Source organism: Ctenopharyngodon idella, chromosome 15 (assembly GCF_019924925.1).
Source record: "Ctenopharyngodon idella isolate HZGC_01 chromosome 15, HZGC01, whole genome shotgun sequence".
In the NCBI taxonomy this organism is placed as follows: Eukaryota; Metazoa; Chordata; class Actinopteri; order Cypriniformes; family Xenocyprididae; genus Ctenopharyngodon; species Ctenopharyngodon idella.
In genome coordinates, this window is record NC_067234.1 from 32,131,517 (window position 1) to 32,159,052 (window position 27,536).

At 37.4% G+C, this 27,536-nt stretch overlaps 5 protein-coding genes across 10 annotated transcripts in view; all 5 read right to left on the reverse strand.

Annotated features, from left to right (window-relative positions):
• LOC127495911 (tripartite motif-containing protein 16-like) overlaps positions 1 to 1,784 on the reverse strand; it is a 17,036-nt gene extending 15,252 nt beyond the window's left edge. Inside the window, exon 1 of the mRNA XM_051863369.1 lies at positions 1,649 to 1,784. The gene's annotated coding sequence lies outside the window, so the exon portion shown is untranslated. The remainder of the gene's footprint in view (positions 1 to 1,648) is intronic.
• Positions 1 to 1,784, reverse strand: part of LOC127495909 (tripartite motif-containing protein 16-like) — a 5,476-nt gene extending 3,692 nt beyond the window's left edge. Inside the window, exons 1-2 of the mRNA XM_051863367.1 lie at positions 1,649 to 1,784; positions 169 to 781 (exon numbers count right to left, since the gene is read on the reverse strand). Coding sequence (XP_051719327.1) covers positions 169 to 726 — 558 coding nt within the window. The 5' untranslated portion in view covers positions 727 to 781; positions 1,649 to 1,784. The remainder of the gene's footprint in view (positions 1 to 168; positions 782 to 1,648) is intronic.
• The window catches only part of LOC127495905 (E3 ubiquitin/ISG15 ligase TRIM25-like), a 17,856-nt gene extending 537 nt beyond the window's left edge, over positions 1 to 17,319 (reverse strand). The window contains exons 1-7 of one of the 6 annotated variants that reach the window (XM_051863345.1): positions 17,195 to 17,319; positions 16,334 to 16,928; positions 16,064 to 16,159; positions 15,565 to 15,798; positions 15,328 to 15,478; positions 15,191 to 15,235; positions 13,556 to 15,052 (exon numbers count right to left, since the gene is read on the reverse strand). In XM_051863345.1, coding sequence (XP_051719305.1) covers positions 14,481 to 15,052; positions 15,191 to 15,235; positions 15,328 to 15,478; positions 15,565 to 15,798; positions 16,064 to 16,159; positions 16,334 to 16,891 — 1,656 coding nt within the window. In that variant the 5' untranslated portion in view covers positions 16,892 to 16,928; positions 17,195 to 17,319 and the 3' untranslated portion in view covers positions 13,556 to 14,480. Of the gene's footprint in view, positions 1 to 6,638; positions 6,784 to 13,555; positions 15,053 to 15,190; positions 15,236 to 15,327; positions 15,479 to 15,564; positions 15,818 to 16,063; positions 16,160 to 16,333; positions 16,929 to 17,194 lie in introns of those variants that run through there. The other 5 variants (XM_051863349.1, XM_051863351.1, XM_051863347.1 and 2 more) reach the window with 5 other exon arrangements.
• Positions 3,231 to 12,207, reverse strand: LOC127495910 (tripartite motif-containing protein 16-like). Its single transcript, XM_051863368.1, has 7 exons — positions 12,038 to 12,207; positions 7,461 to 8,043; positions 7,171 to 7,266; positions 6,586 to 6,819; positions 4,986 to 5,133; positions 4,837 to 4,896; positions 3,231 to 4,701 (listed from the first exon to the last, which is right to left on the reverse strand). The coding sequence occupies exons 2-7, from the start codon at positions 8,016 to 8,018 to the stop codon at positions 4,169 to 4,171; spliced, it is 1,629 nt and encodes a 542-aa protein (XP_051719328.1). The 5' UTR covers positions 8,019 to 8,043; positions 12,038 to 12,207; the 3' UTR covers positions 3,231 to 4,168.
• Positions 17,320 to 22,957: 5,638 nt separating the features above from the next.
• Positions 22,958 to 25,219, reverse strand: LOC127495922 (tripartite motif-containing protein 29-like). Its single transcript, XM_051863387.1, has 6 exons — positions 25,198 to 25,219; positions 24,643 to 25,024; positions 24,311 to 24,406; positions 23,443 to 23,676; positions 23,172 to 23,325; positions 22,958 to 23,082 (listed from the first exon to the last, which is right to left on the reverse strand). Exons 2-6 carry the CDS (start codon positions 24,976 to 24,978, stop codon positions 22,982 to 22,984), a joined length of 921 nt encoding a protein of 306 aa, XP_051719347.1. The 5' UTR covers positions 24,979 to 25,024; positions 25,198 to 25,219; the 3' UTR covers positions 22,958 to 22,981.
• Between the last annotated feature and the right edge of the window lie 2,317 nt (positions 25,220 to 27,536).

Below are 27,536 nucleotides of genomic sequence, written 5' to 3' on the forward strand. Positions count from 1 at the left end.
GAGGATGAAAAAACAAATAATAATAAAACAATAGGCGAAAATAGACACGACACCTTTCCAATCTGGTAAAGGGGTGTAACAATTGAAATTACAGCCTATAAATCATATAAATAATAATATTAAAATAGTTTATGCCTGTTTTTTTATTATTATTATTGTTGATATTACCTTTTTACTAGTCCATTCTGAATCCACAGACACCACACTGTGTCCATTATGATTATTAATACACAAACAACAAATGCATTGATGATCATCCCGGCAGTAAATCTCCAGAAGTTTCCCATGACTGAGGCAGATGTTCTCCTGAATGTTTCTGGAAGCTTCAACTAGTTTGTGCTTCATAAACGCAGGAGATTCATAGTGAAGCTGCAGGTGAGTTTGACAGAAGGAGGCCAAGCACTGCAGACAGGACTTTACAGCTCTGTTCTTCTCTGTAGTGCAAACATCACACTCCACAGCAGCCGTTTGTAGGGACGTCTTCTGCAGCGTCTCCATCATCTCAGCTATCAGAGTGTTCTTCTTCAGTAGAGGTCTCTGACTGAAGCTCTCTCTGCATTGGGGACAGCGGTACGGCGGCCCCTGCTCCTTCTGGCCCCAGCAGTCAGTAATACAGCTCATACAGTAACTGTGTCCACAGGGAATCGTCACCGGCTCCTTCAGAGGATCCAAACAGACTGGACAGCTGAACTGATCCACATACTGACTCGCTGCAGATTCAGACATTTCTTTGCAGTGTTCAAAGATGAACAGATTCTCAGTCTCTGTCCTGTAATAAGGGCTGTTTTGCCAAGAAAACCAACGTTATTTGATAAATACTATTTTTCACTTAGGTGGAAGTATGAATACTCTCAAGATTTTACAAAGTCCAAGTAGCCTATCTAACAAAAAAATAAGAATAATAAAAAAATAAAAAAAAAAATAAAAAATTAATAATAATAATAGTTTGACAGAAGCCTAATCACAATGTTAATCGTGTTTCAATTTTTGAACTGAGGAAAAAACATTCTACTCGGCTAATCAACTACAGACTACAAATGCTGTTCACATAAGCTTTCAATAGAACTTAACATGTATTTATCCAGAATAGTCTCTTTAGCCATGATCACCACAGAAATGGGTTTGTATTTTAAAAGAATCATTGCAAAGAGTAAAACGTAGCCTATAGTTTTGTAGTACACTAAAGTATGTAATCGAGTATTCGGTTTCAGGCTACTACCTACTTACGTTTTCTTTATACAACAAAATCCAAAAATTATCGTTTAGCTACGGAGCCCTGGACATGACATGCATGAAAAAAATAGTAGGCTAAATCGTGCGCACGATTTACTATTTCGTTCCCTCGATTTATAAATCATGCGCATGATTTAGTAAATCGAGGGAACGAATTAGTAAATCGTGCGCACGATAAAAAAAAAAAATTTTCTTGCATGTCATGTGCAGGTCTCCGTATTTAGCAATGAAGTACAAAGCAAAATTTTGTTTAACCAGTTCTGTTACAAGTTACAGGAGTAAACACTCTGTACACACACACACACACACACACACACACACACACACACACACAAATACATAATTGCACGCGATTTCTTTTTAAAAGCAGACAACATCATAAAGTCATGATCTTTGAATCTTATGAAGTCCTTACCTCGACAGAAATACAGCTCAAATATGATTTGCTTTACAGCTTTGCCCCAAAAGAACAGCAGTGTGGATCTATTACAGAGGTTGAATCACTTGTAGTGGAGAAATAAGTTTCATTTCCCTCGAATCCAAAAACTTCCTGGTTTTCAGCGCGAAAACAAAAATGGGCGTGTGTTCTGTCCCAAGAGAGATAATGAGAGAAAGAGAAATAAAATGTTTATTTTCCCAATATACATTATTGAACTGTCATTATTAAACTTACACATTTACAATTTTTTAGTTCTAGACTTGCGGGTGAATTCCGGTTGATTGGGACACTTTTTCCAAGTCATCTCAATGGCAAAAAGTGTCAATCACCCTCAATTCAGGTACATATATATACTCAAGACAGCAGATGAGCTCAGTGAAGACCTTCTCAATGTTCTTCATGGTCTCTGAAGCTGAACTCTGTTGGAGACACAAAGATCTGATCATGCAGATCATTATTGTGACTCAAAACAATGCATTTTGCTTCTTCTTCTTCTTCTTCTTCTTTTGTCAAATTCTCTAAATGTTCAGGCAGTCAAATTAAGCTGTATCTTTTCCAAACAATGTACACTATATTGCCAAAAGTATTGGGACACTTTGCGCTTTAAAAAGGGGGAGGAGACCGAAAGAAACTCTGGATTTACCGAAAAAAACCTGCTCCTGACCAGGTTAGGTTCACAGAGTAAGTTATAAGTTACCTCTCTTTCAGAAACGGGCTTGACTTACCCTGCTTTCTCGGGTTTGATATACCTCCCATTCTGAAACGGAAAACCCAGAGTTTCCCTCATTTCAGGGTTAACATACTCAGAGTTTTCACTTAACCTCCTTTCTGAAACGGGCCCCAGGTGATTATGCTGTCGACAACAGCTCAATGTATAATCAATGCACATCAAATACAAAACACTGTTAGTTCAATGTCACTGTCTCCACCCATGTGCTGTCGACTTTCATCAAAATTTCAATGCTGATCCAACACATTTTAAACATTAAAATTTCAATCTCAACCAAAATGATGGTTTGGATAAAAACTCAACATTGTATCAATGTCTCCATGCTATCTGGATAACTATCCGGAATAGTCTCTTTAGTCATGATCACCACAGAAATAGGTTTGTATTTTTAAAGAATCATCGAAATTGTAAAGAGTAAAAAGTACAGTTTTGTAGTTCACTTCAGTATGTAATCGAGTATTTTGTTTCAATAGTAGCTACTTACATTTTCATTAGACAACAAAATCCCAAAATAATCATTTAGCAATGAAGTAGCTATACAAAATTTTGTTTCAACAGGCCTTTTACAAGTTACAGGAGTAGAAGTACTCTGTACACACATACACATAATTGCACAGTTTTTTTTTAACAAGCAGACAACATTTTTGGATCTTATGTCTTTACCTTGACAGAAATACAACTCAAATATGAGAACAGTGCCCCAAAGAACAGTGGAGTGGATCTATTTCAGAGGTTGAATCACTTTTTTTAATTTCCCTTGAATTCAAATACTTCTCAGCACGTAAACAAAATGGGCGTGTTTTAAAGAAGAGAGAGAGAAAGAAACAGTGAAAGAGAAATAAAATGTTTATTTTCCTCATATTATCGACTGGTGAACATTTCTGAGTTGTAATTATTAAACTTAGACATTTATATTACTTTTAGAATCAATACTTAAACAAAAAAATCCACAATTGAAAATCATGAAAGTGGATTATCTTGCCCACAAGTGATCACAGCTGACATTTTTCTGATAATTTTTTGACGATTTAATGTAAAATGCTAAATTAAATATTCTGTGTGAATCTAGTTGAATTGCAATTTAGAAAATTTAATGAGAATAAAGTAACATTTAGTTAAATAATTGAATACAGACAAATTAAATGGCAAAACTCAGTCAAAGAAATACATTTGAATTATTGTTGTATTGTAAATTACACAGGTCTAAATTTTAGCTGAAGGAATGTCATAACAGTAACAGACTATAAACTGAGATTAAAATGACTGAACTTAATTGGCCTACATGTTAAGATAAATCCAAAAGATGTCTGAAATGTGCCATAAACAAATGATTTCATGAATTATAATAAATTATAAAAACACAAGCAACTGAGGTTTTTCTGCGCCAATTACAATGAGGCTTCTTACCTCGGGGATCTCAAAATAACACTTCACTTTGAAATAAAAACAACCATCATTCAAATCTAAATCAAGTACTTTGACTACAAATATTCATACAAATCTTTAATATCCAACACAAAACAAATGTACAAATCAGTTATCTATCTAAAAAAAAAATTAACCTCAAAACTTATGGAATAAATGTCAAAAATATTAATTTTTAGATTATTAAATCACGATTAATCAGAGCATAACTATTTAGTAAATGTTTGAGAAGAGATTTACTGTGGAAAAAAAGTGGTGGAAATTTACCCTGAGCTACACTCTACATACTGACCTCTTGCATTTGTGAATAATTCAGGTAATTTATGGTATAGATTCTGTTTTTATAATTGGTCTTTTTTCTGCTCTATGATCCAGATAGATGAATCACCTCCAACCCTAAAAGCAGGGTATAAGGGTTCAGTGAAAGAGGTCTGGACTCTGTGAAGGAGAGTCATTGTGTCAGAGACGCTGTAGAAGGACAGAGTTCCTGCTCTGTGATCCAGATACACTCCTATTCTAGAAACAACAGGGATACGGACCTGTGCTTTATCATGAATGAATCTGAAATTCTGCAGATAATAACCCAGTCTCCATGATATTTTGTTGAAACCAAGTGCACAGTAATCAGTACTTCCTTTACGTCCAATTCCCTTATAACAAACTCCTATAGCCCATTCATCTCCACTGCACTCGACCTCCCAGTAACAGCGACCGTACAAACCCTCTCTAGACAAGATGTAGGGACGCTCATTAAATCGCTCTGGGTGATTAGGATATTTCTGAGCTTTATTTGAAGCTGATATTTTCCTGTTGTTTTCTGACAGTTTGAGGTGTTTGTGTGCTGTGTTTAGATCCAGGTGAAGTTTAAAGGAATCTGAGGAGGAGGAATGGACAAAAAACAAATAATGAACAAAATAAACTTTGGTTTCAAAATGGTCACATTATAACAGATCATATCCACTGATACTTATCAATTGATTTGCCTTGTAGAAACCACAGTTCAACTTACACTGCAAAAAATCATTTTGGGTCTTTGGTTCTGGAGGATTTGCAATGTAGACATTTGACACTGAAGAGACAAAACAAAACAAGCAATTAATTTGTTGGTTGATTCCTATTAAGCAAAAATGACAATACAACATATCAAAATATTCAGACCTTCTCTGGATATTCTGGCTGTTTGCAGTTGACAGACGTCCTCCAAAACCTCCTTAAACATTGAGATTGAAATGTCTTTAAAAGACAGATGAGTGTGTTGAGTGAAGCTGTCTTCAAATGTGGGTAAAACACACACAGACTGACAGCTCTGAAATGAGACAAATACAGCACTGCTTGTTATGTAAAAGAGATTTAAAAATGTGAAAAATGAAATAGTAAGTATAAAACGTGGTATATAGTGATGAAATGACTAGGGCTGTGACGGTGGTGAGGTGGTCGGCAAACATTCATTTCATAGCAAACAAGCATGTTTATTTGTGCACTTATGTCGGTAAAACAACACACTACAGCTTGTGAACGTGTGCCGCACAAGTCCTGAAAAGTGAAGCCAAAGCGTTTCGATCACCCCCAGGTGGCTGGACCCAGTATAGGTCATAAACCTCGCCCTCTCTGTGTAATCTAATGTATGAGGGACAAACTAAACAATTAAATTACTCTTCTAAAGATAGTTTCTGTCATTTTATATAGTTTTTATCACACTGATGTAAGTTCAAGTGTTCGTTTTTTAAAATATGTTTGGTTTTAGTTAGTTATTTGATGCTATAAAAACAGGAGTGTGACGTCATGATTGACAGCTGAGATTGACAGTTGAGATTGTCAGTTTCTCTGAGCGAACTGAGGCGCCAATGGACTTTTTTTTGCCACCAGACTACACTTTTACTTTTAATCTGTGGTTAGTAGTTGTATTTACCTTATTTTAACAATCCTCTTGTCGTACTGCAATCAGCAGACATCAAAACTGGAGCAGTCAGGCTTCTCAAAAAAGGTTCAGGGGCGTGTGCTTGTGATTGACTCTGAGCAAGACCTTAATACCACGGCTGCACTTCGGTCACTACTGTGCAGAATCACCGCAGACTCGGGTTCCGAAACAGCGCAAAATGTCAGTTTCCGAGAGTTTTTTTTCGAGTATGGCCCTTTATTACACAATAAAAGGCGGAATTCTTGTATGGGCACTTCTTTCTGATAAACGTGCGCACACACATCACCCTGAGCAAGAGCAAGAGCACGCCCATCAACACGTTTGTTCGGGTTACGGAAGCTGATGAATGTTTGTAAACAAGTCCCAATTCAAAGCTGGATTTGCAGATCACGGGCGGTGAGTAAAACTGCATCAAATGTCTGTGTTTTATTGGCAATCGGCGCGCAAGTGCATATAATGTAAACAACATGAACGTTTTTGTTCCCTTTTTATTTATAATGATGTCGCAGCTTGCAGACGATCTCTACGCAAAAGCTGCGAGCACTCGTGACTCTTTAGCTCCGCCCACGGCAGGCACACCTCCAGGAGCTCGGCTTTTTTTGGAAAGACTCGGTACAGAGTATCTATCTTTTATAAATATGATAAAACTAAAGACTTTTCAGAGATATTAAGGATACAATACTACTCTATAGGTACTCAAGATTAACATGAGATTGGTAGAAACTGTGTGTGTTACCTACCCTTTAACCTTAAAAAAAAGTGTTTTGGCATACCACTTGAACACTGTGGTGAGGCGGTTGTCATGTTGAGTGGCACAGCCATAGAAATTACTTTTATTACCTTCAGACACTGGATCTGATCATCAGTAATCAGAAGTTTCTCAATCTTAGTTCGTCTTTTTCTGAGTTCTGTCAGCTCTTGATCCAGATGTTTGTGAAGTTCCTCTGCTCGATCTATCTCCATCTTCTCCTGAGCTCTGATCTGCTCTTTAATCTCAGAGCGTTTCTTCTCAAGAGAGCAGATGAGCTCAGTGAAGACCTTCTCAATGTCCTCCATGGTCTCTAGCGCTGAACTCTGTTGGAGATGGAAAGAAGTGATCATGCAGATCATTGTGACTCAGTTTGGTGTAATATCCAAAATAAATGCAATTTATGTAAGCAATTTTTTTTTTTGGCAAGTTCTCTAAATGTTCAGGCAGTCAAATTAAGCTGTTTCTGTTTGGTGTAAACAAGTGTATGTCAGGCTCCAAAATGGATAGAAGTCTCAATAAGAACACCATGACTTGTATGTCACTACTTTTTAGCACTTTTTAATCATTTTTGAAGCTTAAAACCCATTGGTCACTGTATATCTTTACTGAATCTAAAAGATCTACTTTTATGTGTCAAAACACTTTAAACATATAGAGGACGTAAAGAAACATACTGTAAGAAGCTTCACCGCTTCACCGAGGTCCCGCTGACCTCTCTCTCGCTCCTGGATCAGCTTCTGACACTCCTCCTTTATCTCCTTTATCTCTTTCTGAAAATATTAACATACAAAATTAAGAAAACATTAATAGACAAAAATAGACACCTTTCCAGTCTGGTAAACACAAGGTGAATTGAAATTACTGTCTAAAAAAAAGTATTATAATACAAAAATAATTTAAAAAATAATAACAATTACTATTATTATTAAAATATTTTATGCATTTTTATTATTGTTGATATTACCTTTTTACTAGTCCATTCTGAGTCCACAGACACCACACTGTGTCCTTTGTGATTATCAGAACACAAACAACAAATGCATTGATGATCATCCTGACAGTAAATCTCCAGAAGTTTCCCATGACTGAGGCAGATGTTCTCCTGAATGTTTCTGGAAGCTTCGACTAGTTTGTGCTTCATAAACGCAGGAGATTCATAGTGAGGCTGCAGGTGAGTTTGACAGAAGGAGGCCAAGCACTGCAGACAGGACTTTACAGCTCTGTTCTTCTCTGTAGTGCAAACATCACACTCCACAGCAGCCGTTTGTAGGGACGTCTTCTGCAGCGTCTCCATCATCTCAGCTATCACAGTGTTCTTCTTCAGTAGAGGTCTCTGACTGAAGCTCTCTCTGCATTGGGGACAGCGGTACGGCGGCCCCTGCTCCTTCTGGCCCCAGCAGTCAGTAATACAGCTCATACAGTAACTGTGTCCACAGGGAATCGTCACCGGCTCCTTCAGCCCATCTAAACAGACTGGACAGCTGAACTGATCCGCATACTGACTCGCTGCAGAATCTGCCATTTTCGCTTTTGTTCTGTAATAAAATCTGTTTTGCCAAGAAAAGCAACATTAATTGTCAAATGCCAAATTTCACTTAAGTTAAAGTATGGATACTGCCAAGATTTTACATATAATCAACAATAACATGAGAGAAGCTTGGGAATATATCATGGCACTTTGCAATCTGTGTAGTGCGCGCCATATTTTAGGACTCTCTGGAGCAAACAGAGGCTGCATCCTTTGAAGGCCGTGTTCGAAGGCCGAATGAATCACAGCAACGAAGCCTGTCTAAATTCGAAGGCTACCTCAAATGTGTTGTCAAAATGCATCTATCATTTCCCGTGCAATGAGGGATCCAACAGATGGACCCTTTGTGGCCTAGCCTATCCCAGAATTCATTGCGTGCCAGCGACAGCAGAGACAAATTGCCAGATTACACTTTTAAATGTAAGTATTAGGTTTTAAATGACTAAAACATCTAATTATATTTCACTTTCACTTTTTTTAAAAAAAGAAAATGATTCCCTTGACAAAAACCCAATAGGATTTTTCCATAGGATACTGGGCTTTTGCAAAAAATAAGATCTGTGATCAACAAAAGTTAATGATACATGTTTTGTTAATCATGATAATCTTCACAGATGAACACATCTTTTATGAATTTTGACATTCATAAAATTGACACTCATTAACACTTGTGCCACCGGCCTTGTTCCGCTCTCATGGCTCGGCCTCGTCCTGCCCATCACATACCCCAATCGAGACTGCGCTCTACTCCAGGGGGACCTGTCATAGTGGCTGAAGCACCGGGGGGTAAGGGCAGACGACGCAAGAGAAAATGAAACAGCAGGATGAGGAGAGACAGAGACGAGAGAGGGAAATTTATGGTCCGGTTCCCAAAACGCACTTCCATCCGGTCTCCACCAGCTGGGTGAACTTGTCCGTTATGCCTGGCGGCGTCTCCTCCGGCAGCTGGCAGGAGTCCCCGACCGTTCCCTGCTCCTCCGCATCATGGGGGACAGCAGCAGGCTCCGGCCTCAGGCAAACGGCGGTGACTCCTCCGCTCCCTCACGGATGGCAACCGCACCTCCACAACACAGTTTGCTGGCAGCGAGTTCGTTCATCCCCCTGACAACTCACTCCAGCCCACCGCCTTGAGCGTCCATGAAGGCAGACTCTGCACAGCCATGCCCGATGGCATTGCGGATTCCCCACAGCGGCAAGGGCTTTTACAGTGCAGTCCGCCTTCCTCCCGGGTTTCGGCACCAATGTAACATGGTATGTTGTTCAGGGAAGAAGGAGGCGGGAAATGGCGAACATTCAAACATAACTTTAATAAATAAACGAACACAAAACGAAAGTAAAAACCGGCAGCCCCTCACGGACAACTGCCAAGTGCACCTTCATAAACAAAACAAAACGTAAAGTCCAGGCCTGGTCTTCTCTCCAAGAAGTGGCTTGTACTCCCACCTGTTCTCAGTAATATCGGCCTGAATGGGAAAAGTGCTCTGGAACTGTCTGTCTCTAGCATCACTGAAGAGTACAAATGCCCCAAAGTGAGACTGGACATGACCCTGACAGAGTCTCAAGATGCTATAATACAAGCGGCTGCTCCCAGACTGGCAACTTGAAGGAAGTGGACCACCACTGAGGCCATTGTAGGACAGGTGCAGCAAGGAAGTGGGGGTTTTGGACTCGGGACAAGCCGACCTACATGGTACAAGGCAACATCTCCCCAGAGAAGACAGCTGGTAATAACTGAGGTCTGGCAGCAAGAGGAGGCAGAGAGATGTACAAACGCAGTCTCGCAGTCCAGACAGGGACAATGGACTAACTGGGAAAACCTGGCGCAACAAAAGCTCACCTGGAAGGATCTTTGGGAGATGAAAGGAAGCAGACTGAGCTTCATTATCAGAGCCACCTACAATGTTCTTCCCACACCCAAGAACCAAAACCAGTGAATTGAAGAAGATTCATCATGTCCCATCATTCACAAACAGGTCCTGAGACAGTTATCCTGGAAGGAAAACCACCATCAATACCCTCTCTCCTCCAAAGCCTGGATTCTCAAAATCCTCCGCCTTCATCTTCCAGTGAAGCCAATTACAAAAATGGAATCAACCCTGCTGGACGCTGCCTGGGACTGGAAAATGCACTACTGAGGTAAAAAAATGTGGTACTCTACTGCTATTCCTGCAGTTCCCAGGGCCCTCATTTATCAACAGTGTGTAGAAAAGGTTCTGTATTTTGTCCTATGAATGAAATTTAGAATGTGTCTAAGTACAAGAAAATCCATATTTATCAAATGTATGCACGCAGTTCTTACGGACATGAGTAAGCAATCATTGCTGATAAATCCCACATGTGCGTAAGTACCATGCTCGTTCACGTTCATGGTCATTAGCATTCGGAAACGCCTCCAATGAGCCATATATGGTGACAACACTTCCCTTTAAAAATCACATGATTGTGTTTTTTCCTCACCGCAATAATGGCAAAGAGAGCAGTCTGTGCTCTCGCTAAGCAGATCAGCACGATCTTGGAAAACACGCATTGTTTGGCAAGTCTTCCAATAAATCAAGATAAGCCATTGCACTGAGAGAAACATTTTTCACAGCTGTCTTTTATAGGGTTTGACACCGATTACGTATCGTGTTTAAAACTAGACAAATGATAAATTGAGTGTTTTATAATTAAAAGATACACAGGACATTATGTGGATTGCTTAATGTGACACTCTTAAGTGCTTTTTATGTGTAGTGTCGCTATTCTACCACTAGATTTTCTGCGTAAGCATGCTCAGAGGCGTGCTTATGTTTACACACATTTCTACGTATAAGTACAAGTTGGTGAATCCCACACTTTGCGTGAAACTGTTCTTACGCACTCATTACGCACAAATCTGTTCATACACACCATTGATAAATGAGGGCCCAGACGTGCAATGTTGAATTTTATGTCAAATTTGAACCACTGAACTTGTGGAAGCAAATTTGTAAAGAGAAATATAATGGACCAAAAATTGTCTGTTGAATAGGTTGTATTTTTAAACAGAATATTTTGGAAGTGAAATCTGAAAGGTGAATTTGGATTCATTCATTTTTAATAATGAAAATGTGTGTGAAATGTTTTTAATTGAAATATTCACAGTGTAAATATACAACTATGTTGAATTTCAGTCCATAAAAATGCAAGCTCTAAAAATATGGTTAATACAATGCTTTTTTTTTTCAATTAGTGCAATTCAAAAAGCTTTTTTGTTTCAAAAACATTTGTCATTAGTTTACTTCCATAGGCTCCTGCTCCATATACTCTACAAACTCAAGTAAGAGTGGGGTTAGGATTAGGCAATCAAGTAGCGACTTCAACAAGGGGGGTAATAGTTTGGCAGGGGGTCAGAATTCACCATAACACCAGTACTCGGATCTCAACAAGCTGCAGAAAATAACATTTCCAGATGTGTTTTTCCTACCTTAAATGTGGTGTGAGCACTTGCAGTTCAATGCATATCAATGTATCTGTAATATATTATGAATCTATAAATTCCACATTTTGTTGAAGTTGATTACGTTATCAGGTTTCACTTCCACTTTCACCTGAATTCCATTGTGTTGCTTCCATGTTAAAGAGATGAAAAAACCACATGCTTTCAGAAAATCATGTGATCAACGAAAAATGAAGCCTAGCTCTCTTTCCAGTAATGTGAATGCTTCCCTTTTAGCTTGTGAAGTGAATTTACTTATTGTAGATTTAACAAAAGCTATCATGAGCATTGTAATGTTTGAAGCGGATGTCATAACAGTCAGTAGACCGGGAAGATTTTTAAAATGGCAAAAACATCATAAGCCTAAGAGCGTAGAAACATTGTCCACCTAATGGACTCTATACAATCAACTTGGCTCACAATGATTTTGAGAAACACAGCCCAGGCCCATTACAAGTTAAAGGAATATAAACACTCTGTACACACAGACAAACTAATACATACAAAGCAGACAACATGATAAAGTCATTATTTTTGGATCTTATTAAGTTCTTACCTTGACAGAAACACTACTCAAATATGGTTTGCTTTGCCTACAAGAACAGCGGTGTGGTCCTATTACAGTGATTGAATCACCAGTGGGGAAATAAGTTTCAAATACTTCTGTTTTTCAGTGAGTACGTAAACAAAATGGGGCTGTCTCAAAGCAGACAGTAATAGTGAAACAGTGAGAGAAATAGAAAAAAAAAGTAATTTGTATTTGCCACACTTCCTGCTACCAACTGGTGGCGATATGACTATAAATAAATTTTGGCATGAAGATGTCTTCAGGCCATGCAGGGCACTTATCAAACATATGAAGTTTGAGGCAGATTGGACATTGTATGCTTGAGTTACAACAACTTCCTGTTTCATGACGATAATAGTATGCTTTAGCACTTAGCTAAGTGTTGCTAGCATGTTAAGAATGTTTATAGCATGGTTAGCTCTCAATTGCATATTTTAGTATGTTGCTTGTAGTGCATCACAGTTAAGCACATCACTTCCTGTTGCCAATGGGTGGTGCTATTACTATAACTGAATATTATCTAGATGTCTTCAGGCCAGGACTATTATCAAGCGTGAAGTTTGGAGCAGATTGGACATTGTATGCCTGAGTTACAACAACTTCCTGTTTCGTGGCGTTAATTGCATACATCAGCACTTAGCCAAGTGTTGCATGGATTAACGTGTTTCTAGCATGTATGGTACTTCATGGCAAATTTAAGTGTGTTTCAGGGAGTGAATTAAAGTGTAAAGCCATTTTCTATTGCCAACAGGCGGCGCTATGACTAACTGAATATATAGCTGGACTCATGAAACATGTGAAGTTTGGGGCAGATTAGACATTATATGCCTGAGTTACAACAGCTTCCTGTTTCATGGCGAAACATCAGACTTTGTCAGGCCGCCACGGACACGTCCTTCAGTGAAAACTCAAGATCTTCGCAATTTAACATCGCTAAGACCTTAAGATATGACCAAATATGACGTTGTTCTGGTTAAATCTCTATGAGGAGTTAATTACAGTGTAAAACATGTCATTTCCTGTCACCCACAGGTGGCGCTATGACTGTAACTGAATATTGCCATGTAGATGTCTTCAGCCCAGCAGGACTCTAATGTTTGTCTGAAAGAAGATAGTCATGTACACCTAGGATGGCTTGAGGGTGAATAAATCATGGGATAACGATTCCTTCAGACAACGATTCTAAATTCTTTTAGAGCTCCTTGGATTCAGTCCACTTTATTGTCCTCATTTGAAATAAAATTACATAACATAATAAACTGTATATATGCTATATTATTGAATTATTTATTCATTTAATTATAATTTTAAGCTAAGCGTCATGTTTTTGATTTTTTTTTTTTTTGTAATTTAGGCTATGATAGATTCTGACAATTAAAACAAAAATCAGGCTTGTGTATTTATTAAATCAATTACTACTTTATTTGTTCAGAAACAGATGTAACTTAAAATGTTATTTGTGTAGCCCATTGTAAACTTTTCAGTAGCCTATAATACAGCAAACACTGTGTTTTTTCCCATTTTATTCGTTGCACTGTTTCTAAATATTGCATTATCTACACTAATAGTCTACATAATTTATATCCAACATTCAGAAACCTGACATTATTCACAGCTGACATTTGATTTTAGCAGAATATGAAAACATATCTGATATCATTTTTGATGATTTAATGTAAAATGCTAAATTAAAAATTCTGTGTATTTTCACAATTTAGTTAAATCAGTTAATAATGACACAAATTAAATGACAAAATCTCAAAGAAACATAAATCACATTTGTTCTCTCTTCTCTTATTTCTCTTTGAAATAAAAACAACCATCATTCAAATCTAAATCAATTACTTTGTCTACACATTTAAAAATATATATACATACAAATCTTTAATATTAAACATGAAATTGTCTGAAAAAAAAAAAATATATATATATTAACCTCACAACTGATGTAATAAATACGAAAAATGTTGATTTTTAGATTATTAAATCCTGATTAAGGAGAGCATAAACATTTATTAAATGTTTTGAGAAGCATGGAAAATGTGGTGGAAATTTCCCTTGTGCTGTATATACACACACTAGATAATGACTTTTTGCATTTGTAAATAGTTTAGGTAATTCTGTTATAAATTCTTTTTTTTATAATTGGTCTCTTTTCTGCTCTATGATCCTGACAGATGAACAATCTCCAACCCAAAAGCAGGGTATAAGGGTTCAGTGAAAGTGGTCTGGACTCTGTGAAGGAGAGTCATTGTGTCAGAGACGCTGTAGAAGGACAGAGTTCCTGCTAAGTAAGAAAGTACATGACATTAATCAACCAAACTACAAATTACACTTCAGGTAAATTGTTTCACATATTCACATTTTTAGAATTCAGAACTACTGTTTAATTTAAATCAATGTTTGATGCGTAAATGTAACTCAAATACAATTATGTAGTTTTTAATGTATTATTTTCTGATAGATTATATTTTAAGCTCTGCTTTTCTATGATCCTGACTGATGAAACTTGTCCAGAATAAAAAGCAGGGTATAAGGGTTCAGTGAAAGTGGTCTGGACTCTGTGAAGGAGAGTCATTGTGTCAGAGACGCTGTAGAAGGACAGAGTTCCTGCTCTGTGATCCAGATACACTCCTATTCTAGAGGAGCAGACAGCAGGGATTGAGACTTGGGATTTATCATGTGTGAAATAGACACTCTTTTGAGAGCGGGACAATCTCCAGGATTTTTTGTTGGAGCCAAGTCTACAGTCATAATTTCTTCCTTTACGTCCAATTCCTTTGTAACAAACTGCTACAGCCCAATTGTCCCCACTGCACTCGACCTCCCAGTAACAGCGATCGCACAAACCCTCTTGACACAAGACATTCACATATCTATCAAATCGCTCTGGGTGATCAGGATACTGTTGGTCTTTATATGTAAATGATATTTTCCTGTTGTCTTCAGACATTTTGAGTTTATTGTTTGCAGTGTTTGGATCCAAGTGAAGTTCACAGAAATCTGAGGAGGAGGAATGAATGAACAAAAAAACAAATATTTAGCAAAGTAAACCATGGTTCCAAAATGGTCGCATTGTAACAGATCATATCCACTGATAATTATCAATTGATGAGTGTTTGAAACCACAGTTCAACTTACACTGCAAAAAATCATTTTGGGTCTTTGCAACATGGACATTTGACACTGAAGAGACAATAAAAAACAAATGTGTGATTAATTTGTTGTTTAATCTTACAGAGTATGAATGACAAAATAATATATCAAAATATTCAGACCTTCTTGTGATATTTTAGCTGTTTGCTGTTGATAGACGTCCTCCAAAACCTCTCTGAATGCTGAGATTGAAATGTCTTTAAAATACAGACGAGTGTGTTGAGTGATGGGAACGTCTTCAAATGTGGGTAAAACAGACACGGTCTGACAGCTCTGAAATGAGACCAATACAACACTGCTTATGTAAAAGAGTTAAGTATAGAAACATGATGGTATACCAATGAAAGGACTTTCATTACCTTCAGAAAAATGACCTGATCTTCAGTAATCAGAAGTTTCTCAATCTCTGCTTGTCTTTTTCTGAGTTCTGTCAGCTCTTGATCCAGATGTTTGTGAAGTTCCTCTGCTCGATCTATCTCAGTCTTCTCCTGAGCTCTGATCTGCTCTTTAATCTCAGAGCGTTTCTTCTCAAGAGAGCAGATGAGCTCAGTGAAGACCTTCTCAATGTCCTCCATGGTCTCTAGAGCTGAACTCTGTCAGAGACACAAAGATCTGATCATGCAGATCATTGTTGTGACTCAAAACAATGCAGTAAGACAGTAAATAAGTGGCTGTCAAGCTCCAAAATGGACAGAAGTCTCAATAAGTACACTGTGTGATGCATCTTATAGCAGCTTTTAAATCAATTTTTGGAGCTCAAAACCCATTGGTCATCGTATACTTTTATTGACTTTAAAAGATCAACTTTTCTGCATGTCAAACAAACTTTAAAGCTAAAGAACACATAAAGAAACATACTTTAAGAAGCTTCACAGCTTCAATGAGATCCTGCTGACCTCTCTCTCGCTCCTGGATCAGCTTCTGACACTCCTCCTTTATCTCCTTCAACTCTTTCTGAAGATGTTAACATACATAATAAAACAATAGGCAAGATCAGACACAACACCTTTCCAGTCTGATAAAGGGGTGTGTAACAAGGTGAATCAAAAATACAGCCTATAAATATATGCAATATAATAATAATAATAAAATTGCTTATGCATGTTTTTTTATTATTGTTGATGTTACCTTTTTACTAGTCCATTCTGAATCCACAGACACCACACTGTGTCCTTTATGATTATCAGTACACAAACAACAAATGCATTGATGATCATCCTGACAGTAAATCTCCAGAAGTTTCCCATGACTGAGGCAGATGTTCTCCTGAATGTATCTGGAAGCTTCGACTAGTTTGTGCTTCATAAACGCAGGAGATTCATAGTGAAGCTGTAGGTGAGTTTGACAGAAGGAGGCCAAGCACTGCAGACAGGACTTTACAGCTCTGTTCTTCTCTGTAGTGCAAACATCACACTCCACAGCAGCCGTTTGTAGGGACGTCTTCTGCAGCGTCTCCATCATCTCAGCTATCAGAGTGTTCTTCTTCAGTAGAGGTCTCTGACTGAAGCTCTCTCTGCATTGGGGACAGCGGTACGGCGGCCCCTGCTCCTTCTGGCCCCAGCAGTCAGTAATACAGCTCATACAGTAACTGTGTCCACAGGGAATCGTCACCGGCTCCTTCAGAGGATCCAAACAGACTGGACAGCTGAACTGATCCACATACTGACTCACTGCAGACTCTGCCATTTCTTTGCAGATAGTCTGTCCTCAAATAGGAACTGCTCTGCCAGAAGTAAATCATTAAAGAAAGTACATAAAGCCACATGTAAATCACAAATTACTTAAAAAGCTACAAAATGCTTACAGTTTTATGTATTCATATAAACGAATAATCCTAGACGCTTCATCAGTATAACCAAAACAATAAACATACGACATCAAGATTAACAGAATTATCAATACAGTAATACATTAATGCTCTTTATTTCAACGCAAGCAAAAAGATATGGGAAAAAAAAACATTATCTAAAGACTGTATTAAGTTCTCACCTGCTTTGACAGAAAACAAAAGTCAAATATTAACCCGACTAACGGTTCCGTTTTTCTTGAATCCACACACTTCCTGGTTCTCAGTGTGCAGATGTGCGCATGTGTGCAGAGATGGAGAGCAAGTGAAGACTAATAAACCATAACATTTACTTAACTTATCTGTAGTAACGATAAATATCTGTTCTCCCGTAGTAGTTACAGTACAACGTCACGAAATAGGCTAACAGAGAAAGTCGCAAAGGTTATTTATTTATTTTTATAGGAATTCAAGCTATCAGACCAGTCCAATGCTGTCTAATAACAGACAGAAAATGTGTATTCAGCTGCTCACACACGTTCAGCCATCTGAAATGATTAAATCATTTATTTTTTGATGTTGGCTGGACAATGCTATTGGCATCAAACCTACCAGACAACCTAAAACATTGCTTGTTTTAAAAAGTGATACTTCTTTATCACAAGAAGAGCAAATAGCTATTCATGGCGAGAAAAACAACAATCACACGGATTTTTGAGACAAAATATTTCCTAAAACAGCCACATTTCCATTCCACTTTGAAATTAATTAAATGATCATTAGAATGTTATTAATACAAATGCACAATTTGATTTTCTCTTTATTTGATACAAATTACAGCATTGTTAATTACATATTAAACTATAAAAAAAAACACAAGGATTATTTTAAGAATGTGCCTTTATCTCCTTTAAAAATGTTTCACAGCTGTTTCTCAACTATTTGTCAACACCGTCATTTTGAAACATTATAAATCAAGCAAAACCTGGCCTCATCCTGAAGTCAACCCAGTTATCCAATTTTTTGTTAAACAGTGAGATGAAACAGTTTACTACATTCTGCAGCCAATTATTTTCCCAAACTAATTCTGACATCTTGTGGTTTGATGACGAACTGCATCAATTATTATGAGCTGCAGTAAAGTAACCTTGCTAAAGATGATGAAATACACACACATGAAGACCCACTGTAACATCTGAATCTGGGAAATCTTTATCCGAGCTCTCCTATGACAGAAGAACCTATTCCAGCTAGAAAAGCAGGGTATAAGGGTTCAGTGAAAGTGGTCTGTGATCCGGATACACTCCTATTCTAGAGGGGAAAGCAGGCATATGGACTTCCTTATTACTATGTATGAAATGAAAATTCTGTTTATAGTAGGGCAATCTTCAGGATACTTTGTTGGAGCTAAGTTTACAGTCATCACCAATTCCTTTGTAACAAACTGCTAAAGTAATGTGAAATGCTGAATCATTCAAGAATGAAACACCTCTGTGTGTTCTTGGGAGACAACTTTTCTGCTTTGTTTAGAACTATTTTCATTGGCAAAATAGAGCAAAAACAGTCAAAATTGACAATGTTGATCTTGCTTGTGTGATATTGCTTCATATTATGTATATATATATATATATATACACACATATATATATATAAAACATGAACTCCAACACGAAACAGGGGCAAATCATATCTTGCTGAAGATGAACGAAGGTCTTACGGGTGTGGAACGTCATGAGAGTGAGTAATTAATGACATAAATTTCATTTTTGAGTGAACTAACCCTTTAAAGCTTGATCCTAAATTAGGATGGCTGTATTGAGATGTTTTAATAGTGGTTTAATTTCACAGCGGTGACAAACAGTGCCGAAGTTTAGAGAGATGTGAATGCTACTCTGCAGGGTGTGTGATTTGCTAGTGCTAATTGAAAGAAAACAAGTTGACAAAAAAATTGAACCCAAGATTTGGTGATAATATAGCATAATAGGAGATTTATAACCAATTTTGTTGAAGGCCAGTCATTTTTGACCGGGAACACCAAATTAGGTAAAGGATTTTCAGCACAGCACAAGAGTTAAAAGAATCAATACTTGAGAACTTAAGATTCGGAACAATATCAATACAAAGTTTATTATCCTAACACAGATCTTATATTAAAAGATCAAGTAAACCATTTGTATGTCAATAAAATTCACAAAAAGAGAGTATAGCTCCCCTCAGTATGCAAGAAGGGTTGGGCTTGCTTACTCACAATGCATCAAACTGCCACCTGTAAAGGACAAAGAAAGAAAAAAAAAGAAAAGAAAAGAAAAGAAAGGAAAAAAAACCCCCGCAACATGCATCTCAAACAATGAGCAAAATGCTCTTAAAAACCTTTAATTATGATTACAGGTGCAAACTTTCTTATACACACACCATACAGCCAGTGCCACACCACAAGAATCACCAGTCAACGAGGAGATCAAGTGTCAAAGCAGGCCTGGCTCTTATACAAAGCAACTAGGCACACTGTAACACACAAAAAGAGGAGAGCAATACCTTGCAAATAACAAAAACAAAGATACAAAGAAAGCAATATTCAATACATGACACGCTGCTGTGAGCAAGTAAGACATTCTGCTGCTGTACAATATAGCAAACATGAATTACCCGTAGCAGATCTATACAGGTGGAGCTGGGGAAGGTGGAGAGTTTCTGAAAGGGCACCACAAACTTCTACAGCAAACGCTGACCAAGTATATGAAAGTTGAGCAGCAAGTTCATTGGTCTCTGATACAGCAGGAACCAATCAGCTCTGCCCTACAGAAAATGATGCGATTGCAAGCAGATTGAGATAAGGATCATCCTGCGCCATCTAGAGTTTCATGACACACCACAAGAATCACCAGTCCAAGCAGAGATAAAGTGTCAATGCAGGCCCGGCCCTGTACAAAGCCACTAGGCACACTGTAACACACAGACAGAGGACAGCAATCCCTTGCAAATAACAAAAACAAAGATACAAAGCAAACAATATTCAATGCATGACCTAAATAACAAAAATAAACCAAACAAAAGAAAACTTAAATACACAATAAGAAACAGTGGCTGTTCTGCCCACTTAAAAAAACAATACATATTAATTGCCTGCCACACAACCCACAGTATAATAGAGTACCTCAGGGATGACGTGTTTTTGTAGGCAAAACCCGGAAGCGAGTTAGCATTTTAGGACTTCCGGTTCCGTCGCCCTGAAGTCAATGGGTTTTTTGAATGGGTTTTTGCTAAATCATCTGAAATAAGGTCTGTGGTTAACAAAGCCTCTAAATATTATATTAATAAAATATTAAATATATAACACCAGTTATAACCCACTTGTGATTTTTTAAACCTTTATTGTGTCTTAAAAATGGCGGTTGCTAACAAATTGCTAAAAGGGACTACTTCCTTTGGTGGGGACTTTAGACGTCATCATGACAAACAGGACATTTGGACAGCATTTCTCATGAAAAAGTGGATAAGTATTCATACACAGCACAGATCATAATCAGTGAGCATGTTTTTAAATAAAGTTGTTTTTTAAATAAAGATTGAGGAAGCTTGGTGGTGGTGACGTTGATCCGCGACCATGGTGTGCTGTAGTCCGTTTATAGCTTACTGTTAGCTATTTATATCTGACGACTTTATTTAGGCTTCAAAATGTATAAATGTTGTGTTAACTTGTAAAGATTATCTTGATAGACAAAACGTGTAAGAGTCGTAACTTTGTTAAACACAGAGCTTATTTTTTGCGATTTCCCAAAAGTCTATGGGAAAAATGCATAGGCTTTCGATCGAGGGAACCTGTGCGCCGCTAACTTCAGGGTTGGCCTTAAAAAACACGTCATCTCTGAGGTACTCTATATTATAAATTACACCACAGGGCCGTTGACTGCTTGATTCTGATTGGATGACGAAGATTCTAAGGTGTGCAATTATTTTTCGATAAACGCACAGCTAGTAGTTCTAGGTCTGTCGACGGCATTACATTTCTATATCACTTCACGATGATTTCAGTGCCAAAGTTCCTTATAGCCTACAACAACAGATGCACCAAAACCCACAGACACTAAGCAAACAAAAACAATAGGATAAAAACAAACAATTTTCTCCACTAAATTACCCTTTATTGTTTATAGAAAGCACACTTTCTCTCTCTCTCTCTCTCTCTCTATATATATATATATATCCAATAACTGCATTAGTTTGCATATCAATAGCTCAAACGTTAATAGCTCTAAAATGAGGTTTTGGAATTAACAAATGGAGGCTTGAGATGTGATGTGCAAGAAATTAGTTCTTTACACAATAGCATATTAAGGACAAAAACCTGACAAATGTCTTGAGGTATGGTAAGCAGAATATTTGATTCTGGTCCACTGAATTATTGAAAAAAATGTAATGTCCACAACATTATTGTGCAATATTTCAATGTGTATTCCTTACACAACCAACAAACAAAATATACATTAACAAATGAGCAACTGCTGTAAAATCTCAACGCTCAGTCCCCAAAAAACTAGGGCACAAATATTAGACACATCAGTAAAAAAAAAAAAATTTAGTTTACGGATCGCTTGGAACCCTGTCGGTCTCAAAGAATGTTATTAGCCTTTAGTTAGGCCTACAGTATTTTTGAAAGCAATGAATATGAGTCTGTGAGGGACAGAAGTACAGTGGGTTCAATGGTTTGTTGTTTAACAACATACTGATTGTTCAGCTGATGAAACGTCTTTCCAAAAAAAAAAAGCTTTCAGTAGACAAAACAGTTTTGAAAGTTTGTGAAAATGATGTGATCTAGTACCTTTATACAGTGTGTGCCATTGTAAAGACTGTAAGTCTGGCCCTCACAGCCTCATCCTCGTTAAATTCAAAGGCATCTAACCTAAAATCTTTAGCTGGTACACGGCCGCCAACTCATAAAAGGTACATGAGCAATAAATATTTGTCTGCCTCACTTCCCCAACAGTGAGTGAAAAAGCTATTGATAATCACCCTGGGTGAAAAAGTTGAAGAGGCAACGCATCAAGTACTGCAACCTCAATGACAAACCTATATCCCTGCCTGTCGCCATTGCTATGGTTTCTGGCCAGTCAACTGATGTTTAATAAATCTCTCCTCCCACACTAAAAATAACCTTAAAAATGGGTATTCAAAACGAAATAAATCTAAACGGATAGAATAAATCATACAAATGTTGATTTTCAGATGATTAAATCAAGACTAATGAGAGCAAAACCATTCAATAAATGTGTTGAGATGATGTATTCTGATCCTTTGCATCTGTGATTGGTTTGGGAAATTTACTGTATAACTTTACTATAAATTCTGTTTTTACATTTGGTCTTTTTAAACTTTCCTCTGCTCTATGATTCTGACAGACGAACTCAGCGCAGCAAAAAAAGCAGGGTATAAGGGTTCAGTGAAAGTGGTCTGGACTCTGTGAAGGAGAGTCATTGTGTCAGAGACGCTGTAGAAGGACAGAGTTCCTGCTCTGTGATCCAGATACACTCCTATTCTAGAAACAACAGGGATACGGACATTTGTTTTAGCATGTATGAAACTGAAATTCTGCAGATAATAGCCCAATCTTCAAGATATTTTGTTCAACCCAAGTTTGGATTCATCACTTCTTCCTTTACGTCCAATTCCTTTGTAACAAACTGCTACAGCCCAATTTTTGCCACTGCCCTCGACCTCCCAGTAACAACGACCGTACAAACCCTCTCGACACAAGATGTAGGGAAACTCATCAAATCGCTCTGGGTGATCAGGATATTGATTAACTTTATCAGAACATGATATTTTTCCATTCTCTTCTGACAGTTTGAGGTTTTTGTGTGCTGTGTTTAGATCCAGGTGAAGTTCACAGAAATCTGAAGAGGAAGAAAGAACGAAATACAAATATTGAACAAAGTAACTTTGGTTTCAAAATGATCACATTGTAACAGATCATATCCACTGATACTTAACAATTAATGAGTGTTTGCCTTGAAGAAACCACAGGTCAACTTACACTTCAAAAAATCATTTTGGGTCTTTGGTTCTGGAGACTTTACAACAGAGACATTTGACACTGAAAATCCAAAACAAGTGTATGGTTAATTTGTGGATTTAATTCTGCAGAGTATGAATGGCAATACCAATATATTAAAAGATTCAGACCTTCTCGAGATATTCTGGCTGTTTGTTGTTGATAGACATCCTCCAAAACCTCCTTAAATGCTGAGATTGAAATGTCTTTAAAAGACAGATGAGTGTGTTGAGTGAAGCTGGGAATGTCTTCAAATGTGGGTAAAACACACACAGACTGACAGCTCTGAAATGAGACAATAGTTCAAATAAGCTGTAAAACACAACTAATCTTTTCTAAAATAAACAAAACAAGCATGATGTTTCATTTTATGGATAGTTCTCAACATTTTTGCATCATTACCTTCACACAATGGATCTGATCATCAGTAATCAGAAGTTTCTCAATCTCTGCTTGTCTTTTTCTGAGTTCTGTCAGCTCTTGATCCAGATGTTTGTGAAGTTCCTCTGCTCGATCTATCTCCATCTTCTCCTGAGCTCTGATCTGCTCTTTAATCTCAGAGTGTTTCCTCTCAAGAGAGCAGATGAGCTCAGTGAAGACCTTCTCAATGTCCTCCATGGTCTCTAGCGCTGAACTCTGTTGGACAGGAACAACAGCCTAAATACTGTGTTTATGTGACCAATATCAATTAAATGTATTATTCCATTATCATAAATCTTGCAAAATAAAAAAGTTGCCTGTTTATAGACAATTAGTTTTCCCATTATTCACAAACATGCACTAGTCTATAACTACAAAGCACGAAAGTGACTTACTCACGAATTCATAAATTGTTCCCTCGGTTTAACAAAAATCGCGCCCACGGGTTAATAAACCATACCCACAAATTTCCAGTTCCAGTACAGATTGCAAACCCTGGGAACAGACTGCGAATGCATGGGCACGGATTAGGAATATGATGTTACAGATTGAAAAACTAAAGGTATGGTTTACAAATCTGAGGGCACGGATTGCCATGGGTCATGATTTGTTAAACCTTGGGAACTGTGAGTATGGTTTATAAACTGAGGGGACAGCCTGCAAAACTGATTTGCAGGTCTTGTTTGTTTTTTGTTTTCTCCTACAGGTGACTTCCTGAGCTCTGTAGGTTCTAGGGTCCTGTAATAATACATTGTGTTGCATTTATTTTATTCTATTTTTTCTTCATTTTTATCGTCATGCTGAACACTTTTAGAAGCACTGTAAAAATCACTGGCATCTTGTTACTCACTTTAAAAGACTTCACAGCTTCACTAATTTCCCGCTGACCTCTCTCTCGCTCCTGGATCAGCTTCTGACACGCCACCTTTATCTCCTTTAACTCTTTCTGAATTTGTTAACATACAAAATCATTAAATAATATATGTAGAAATATACATCTTGCCATTTGCATCTTGCAATCTTTAAATACCAAAGCCAAAAATTCTGAGATTAGTGAGGTAATGATGATGTAAGGCAGGTTATTCCAGTAATTTAAGCTAGTATTAAAAAATAAATAACTTTGATGAATAGTATTAACTCAGAAAAAAATGACAACTACCTGAAATGATAAGCATTGATTACCTTTTTTCTAGTACATTCTGAGTCCACAGACACCACACTGTGGTTTTTATGATTGTCAGTCACACACAAACAACAAATGCATTGACGATCATACTGGCAGTAAATCTCCAGAAGTTTCCCATGACTGAGGCAGATGTTCTCCTGAAGGTTTCTGGAAGCTTCGACTAGTTTGTGCTTCATAAACGCAGGAGATTCATAGTGAAGCTGCAGATGAGTTTGACAGAAGGAGGCCAAGCACTGCAGACAGGACTTTACAGCTCTGTTCTTCTCTGTAGTGCAAACATCACACTCCACAGCAGCCGTTTGTAGGGACGTCTTCTGCAGCGTCTCCATCATCTCAGCTATCAGAGTGTTCTTCTTCAGTAGAGGTCTCTGACTGAAGCTGTAAATAAAATGATTATTGTAACACGTTTTACAAGAAAATACTATATTTTAGCCTTTCTACTTCAAACTGTCACGTTTTTTAATGTCGCATGAAAGTTGCAATCCTATAGACATTAGTCAGGGTAGCTCCAAACTAATTTTTGACAGGAATGAAGGGAGGGATAGACGTACAGTGGGTTCAATGGATTGTTGTTTAACAACATACTGATCAGCTTACGAACTGTCTTTCTGGGGAAAAAAAAAAAAGGAAGAAGAAAAAACTTTCTTAGACAAAAACTCCAGACCTTATTCAGAGCAGTGCCATTACAGGTAAGAAAGCAAGGCTGTGAGGGATATACTTATCATGTTTTTAGTGGCACATGCTGTAAAAAGCTGTAGTTTGGAGTTTTTTGTCTACCCAAATTTCTTTGAAAGTTTTTTTGACTGTTTCGTAGGCAGAACAATCCAAAAAAACAAATTAAATAATAGTACAAACCAATGAAGAGATGTCTATCCCTCACAGCCTCGCTTTCATTCCCGTTAAAAATCAAAGGCGCTGCTGTGAATAAGGTCTATAAAGCAGTTTTGAAAGTTGTGAGTTGTGAAAATTATGTGACCTACGCATTTAAACGGTGCGTGCCATTGTAAAGACCGTAACAGCCTCGTTTTCATCCTTGTTAAATTCTGAAGCCGCCATTCCACTGCACACGACACGGTCTATTTTGACGTTTACAGGAGCATCGCGCCAGTGAATACGTCATCAGAAATTAGAAGGGGAATTATTTATTCTTTTGATTAAAGATTATGAGGGCAAATGCATTAAAAAATAATTACTTGCACAAATAAATAATAAACACAGCAATATTCCACTAAACAATAAGAATGGTCCATTTTGATTTCATAGTGACTTAAATTCAATTACTTTCCCATTCTTTGTAATTATCTGTGGAATTTACTAACAATTTCTGAGTGTAAACTGTTTTACGCCATTTTTTTCAGTGTACAAAAATGCTTTACTTTTTGTGAATTTATTTATATAAAAACATAACTCTAAGTTTAACTCGTCACCAAAAGGCACTGAGAATCACGTCTTTACAGTTTACATATAAGCATTCTTTAGCTTAATAACTTTTTACACAGGCAAATAATAATAATAATAATAATAATAAAACATTAGCTTCATACTCAGTGAATTTCTTACCTGCTTTGACAACTAAACAACTTGTTTTCTCCCGTGTAGAACCAAACTACAGCAGTATGGACCTGTAAATGCTGAATCACTCATGTAACAAGTTTAAAGGAATTTTTGCTTTACTGGAATCCACACACATTTCCTGGTTTCATGTGCACACAAAATCTCTTAGGGCATATGTGAATATAAAATTTGACAGAAAATCACAATTCAGAATTTTCCGACTCTTCACATTGTACATTTTCTTCAGTGAGAGTCAAACACCCAGCAACTCCACCCAACCCAAAATAAACAAGTCTTCCTTTGTTTCTTTGTTAAACCATAGGAACTATGAGTAGGGTTATAAACTGTGGTGACGAATTTGCGGATCTTGTTTTTTTTTTCTCCTACAGGTGAATTCCCAGGCCCAGTATGTTCTCATAGGTTAACATGCCCGTAGGCAGGGGGGTTTGCAAAAAACAACCTTTGGCCCCCCTCACTGCCAAAGGTCCAGAATTTAAGTTTTTTTTTTTTTTTATGTGATTATTGTCATCATTGTTTTAATCAATGCTTGTGACAAATATTCTGGGTTGCGGTTTCAAATTAATATGATACATTATTGTAGCTGGACGTGTGTGTGTGTGCCGCGCGTGCAGTTCAGAGAGAGTTCTCACAATACACTTTTCAAAGCAACGGTGAAGAAGCATCGCCTCTGTATGATGGGGGGGAGGGGTTATATATATATATATTTAATTAAAAGGATTTCTATATTTTATCCACTCAATAGTCTACAATGTAATAGCCTATATGGAAGCAATTTGACAACAATGCAGTAAATATTTTAGGTGCATCAAAAAGCGTGCTCGTTAAGATACCAGCAGACAAGCTAATCCAGCACAAATTAGTGCATAAAAGGTCACCAAAATGAAGTATTTGAACCTCATAATTAAATACAAAAGGAGAAGAAAAACTGCAAAAAGGTCCACTTTTTAAAAAAAAGAACCCCCCCCTTTCAATAGGCTGGCTACGGACCTGGTTAAGCACTATAAAAAACACTGGCATCTTCTGATACTCACTTTAAAAGACTTCACAGCCTCACTAATTGTTGTTTAACAGCATAGCCCACTGATCAGCTGACGAACTGTCTTTCTGGAAAAAAAAAAAAAGAGGAAGAAGAAAAAACTTTCTTAGACAAAAAACCTTATTCAGAGCAGTGCCATTACAGGTAAGAAAGTAAGGCTGTGAGGGATATACTTACCGTGTTTTTAGCGGCATCGTCTGTAGTTTGGAGTTTTTTGTCTACCCAAATTTCTTTGAAAGTTTTTTTTTTTTTTTTTGACTGTTTCGTAAGCAGAACAAT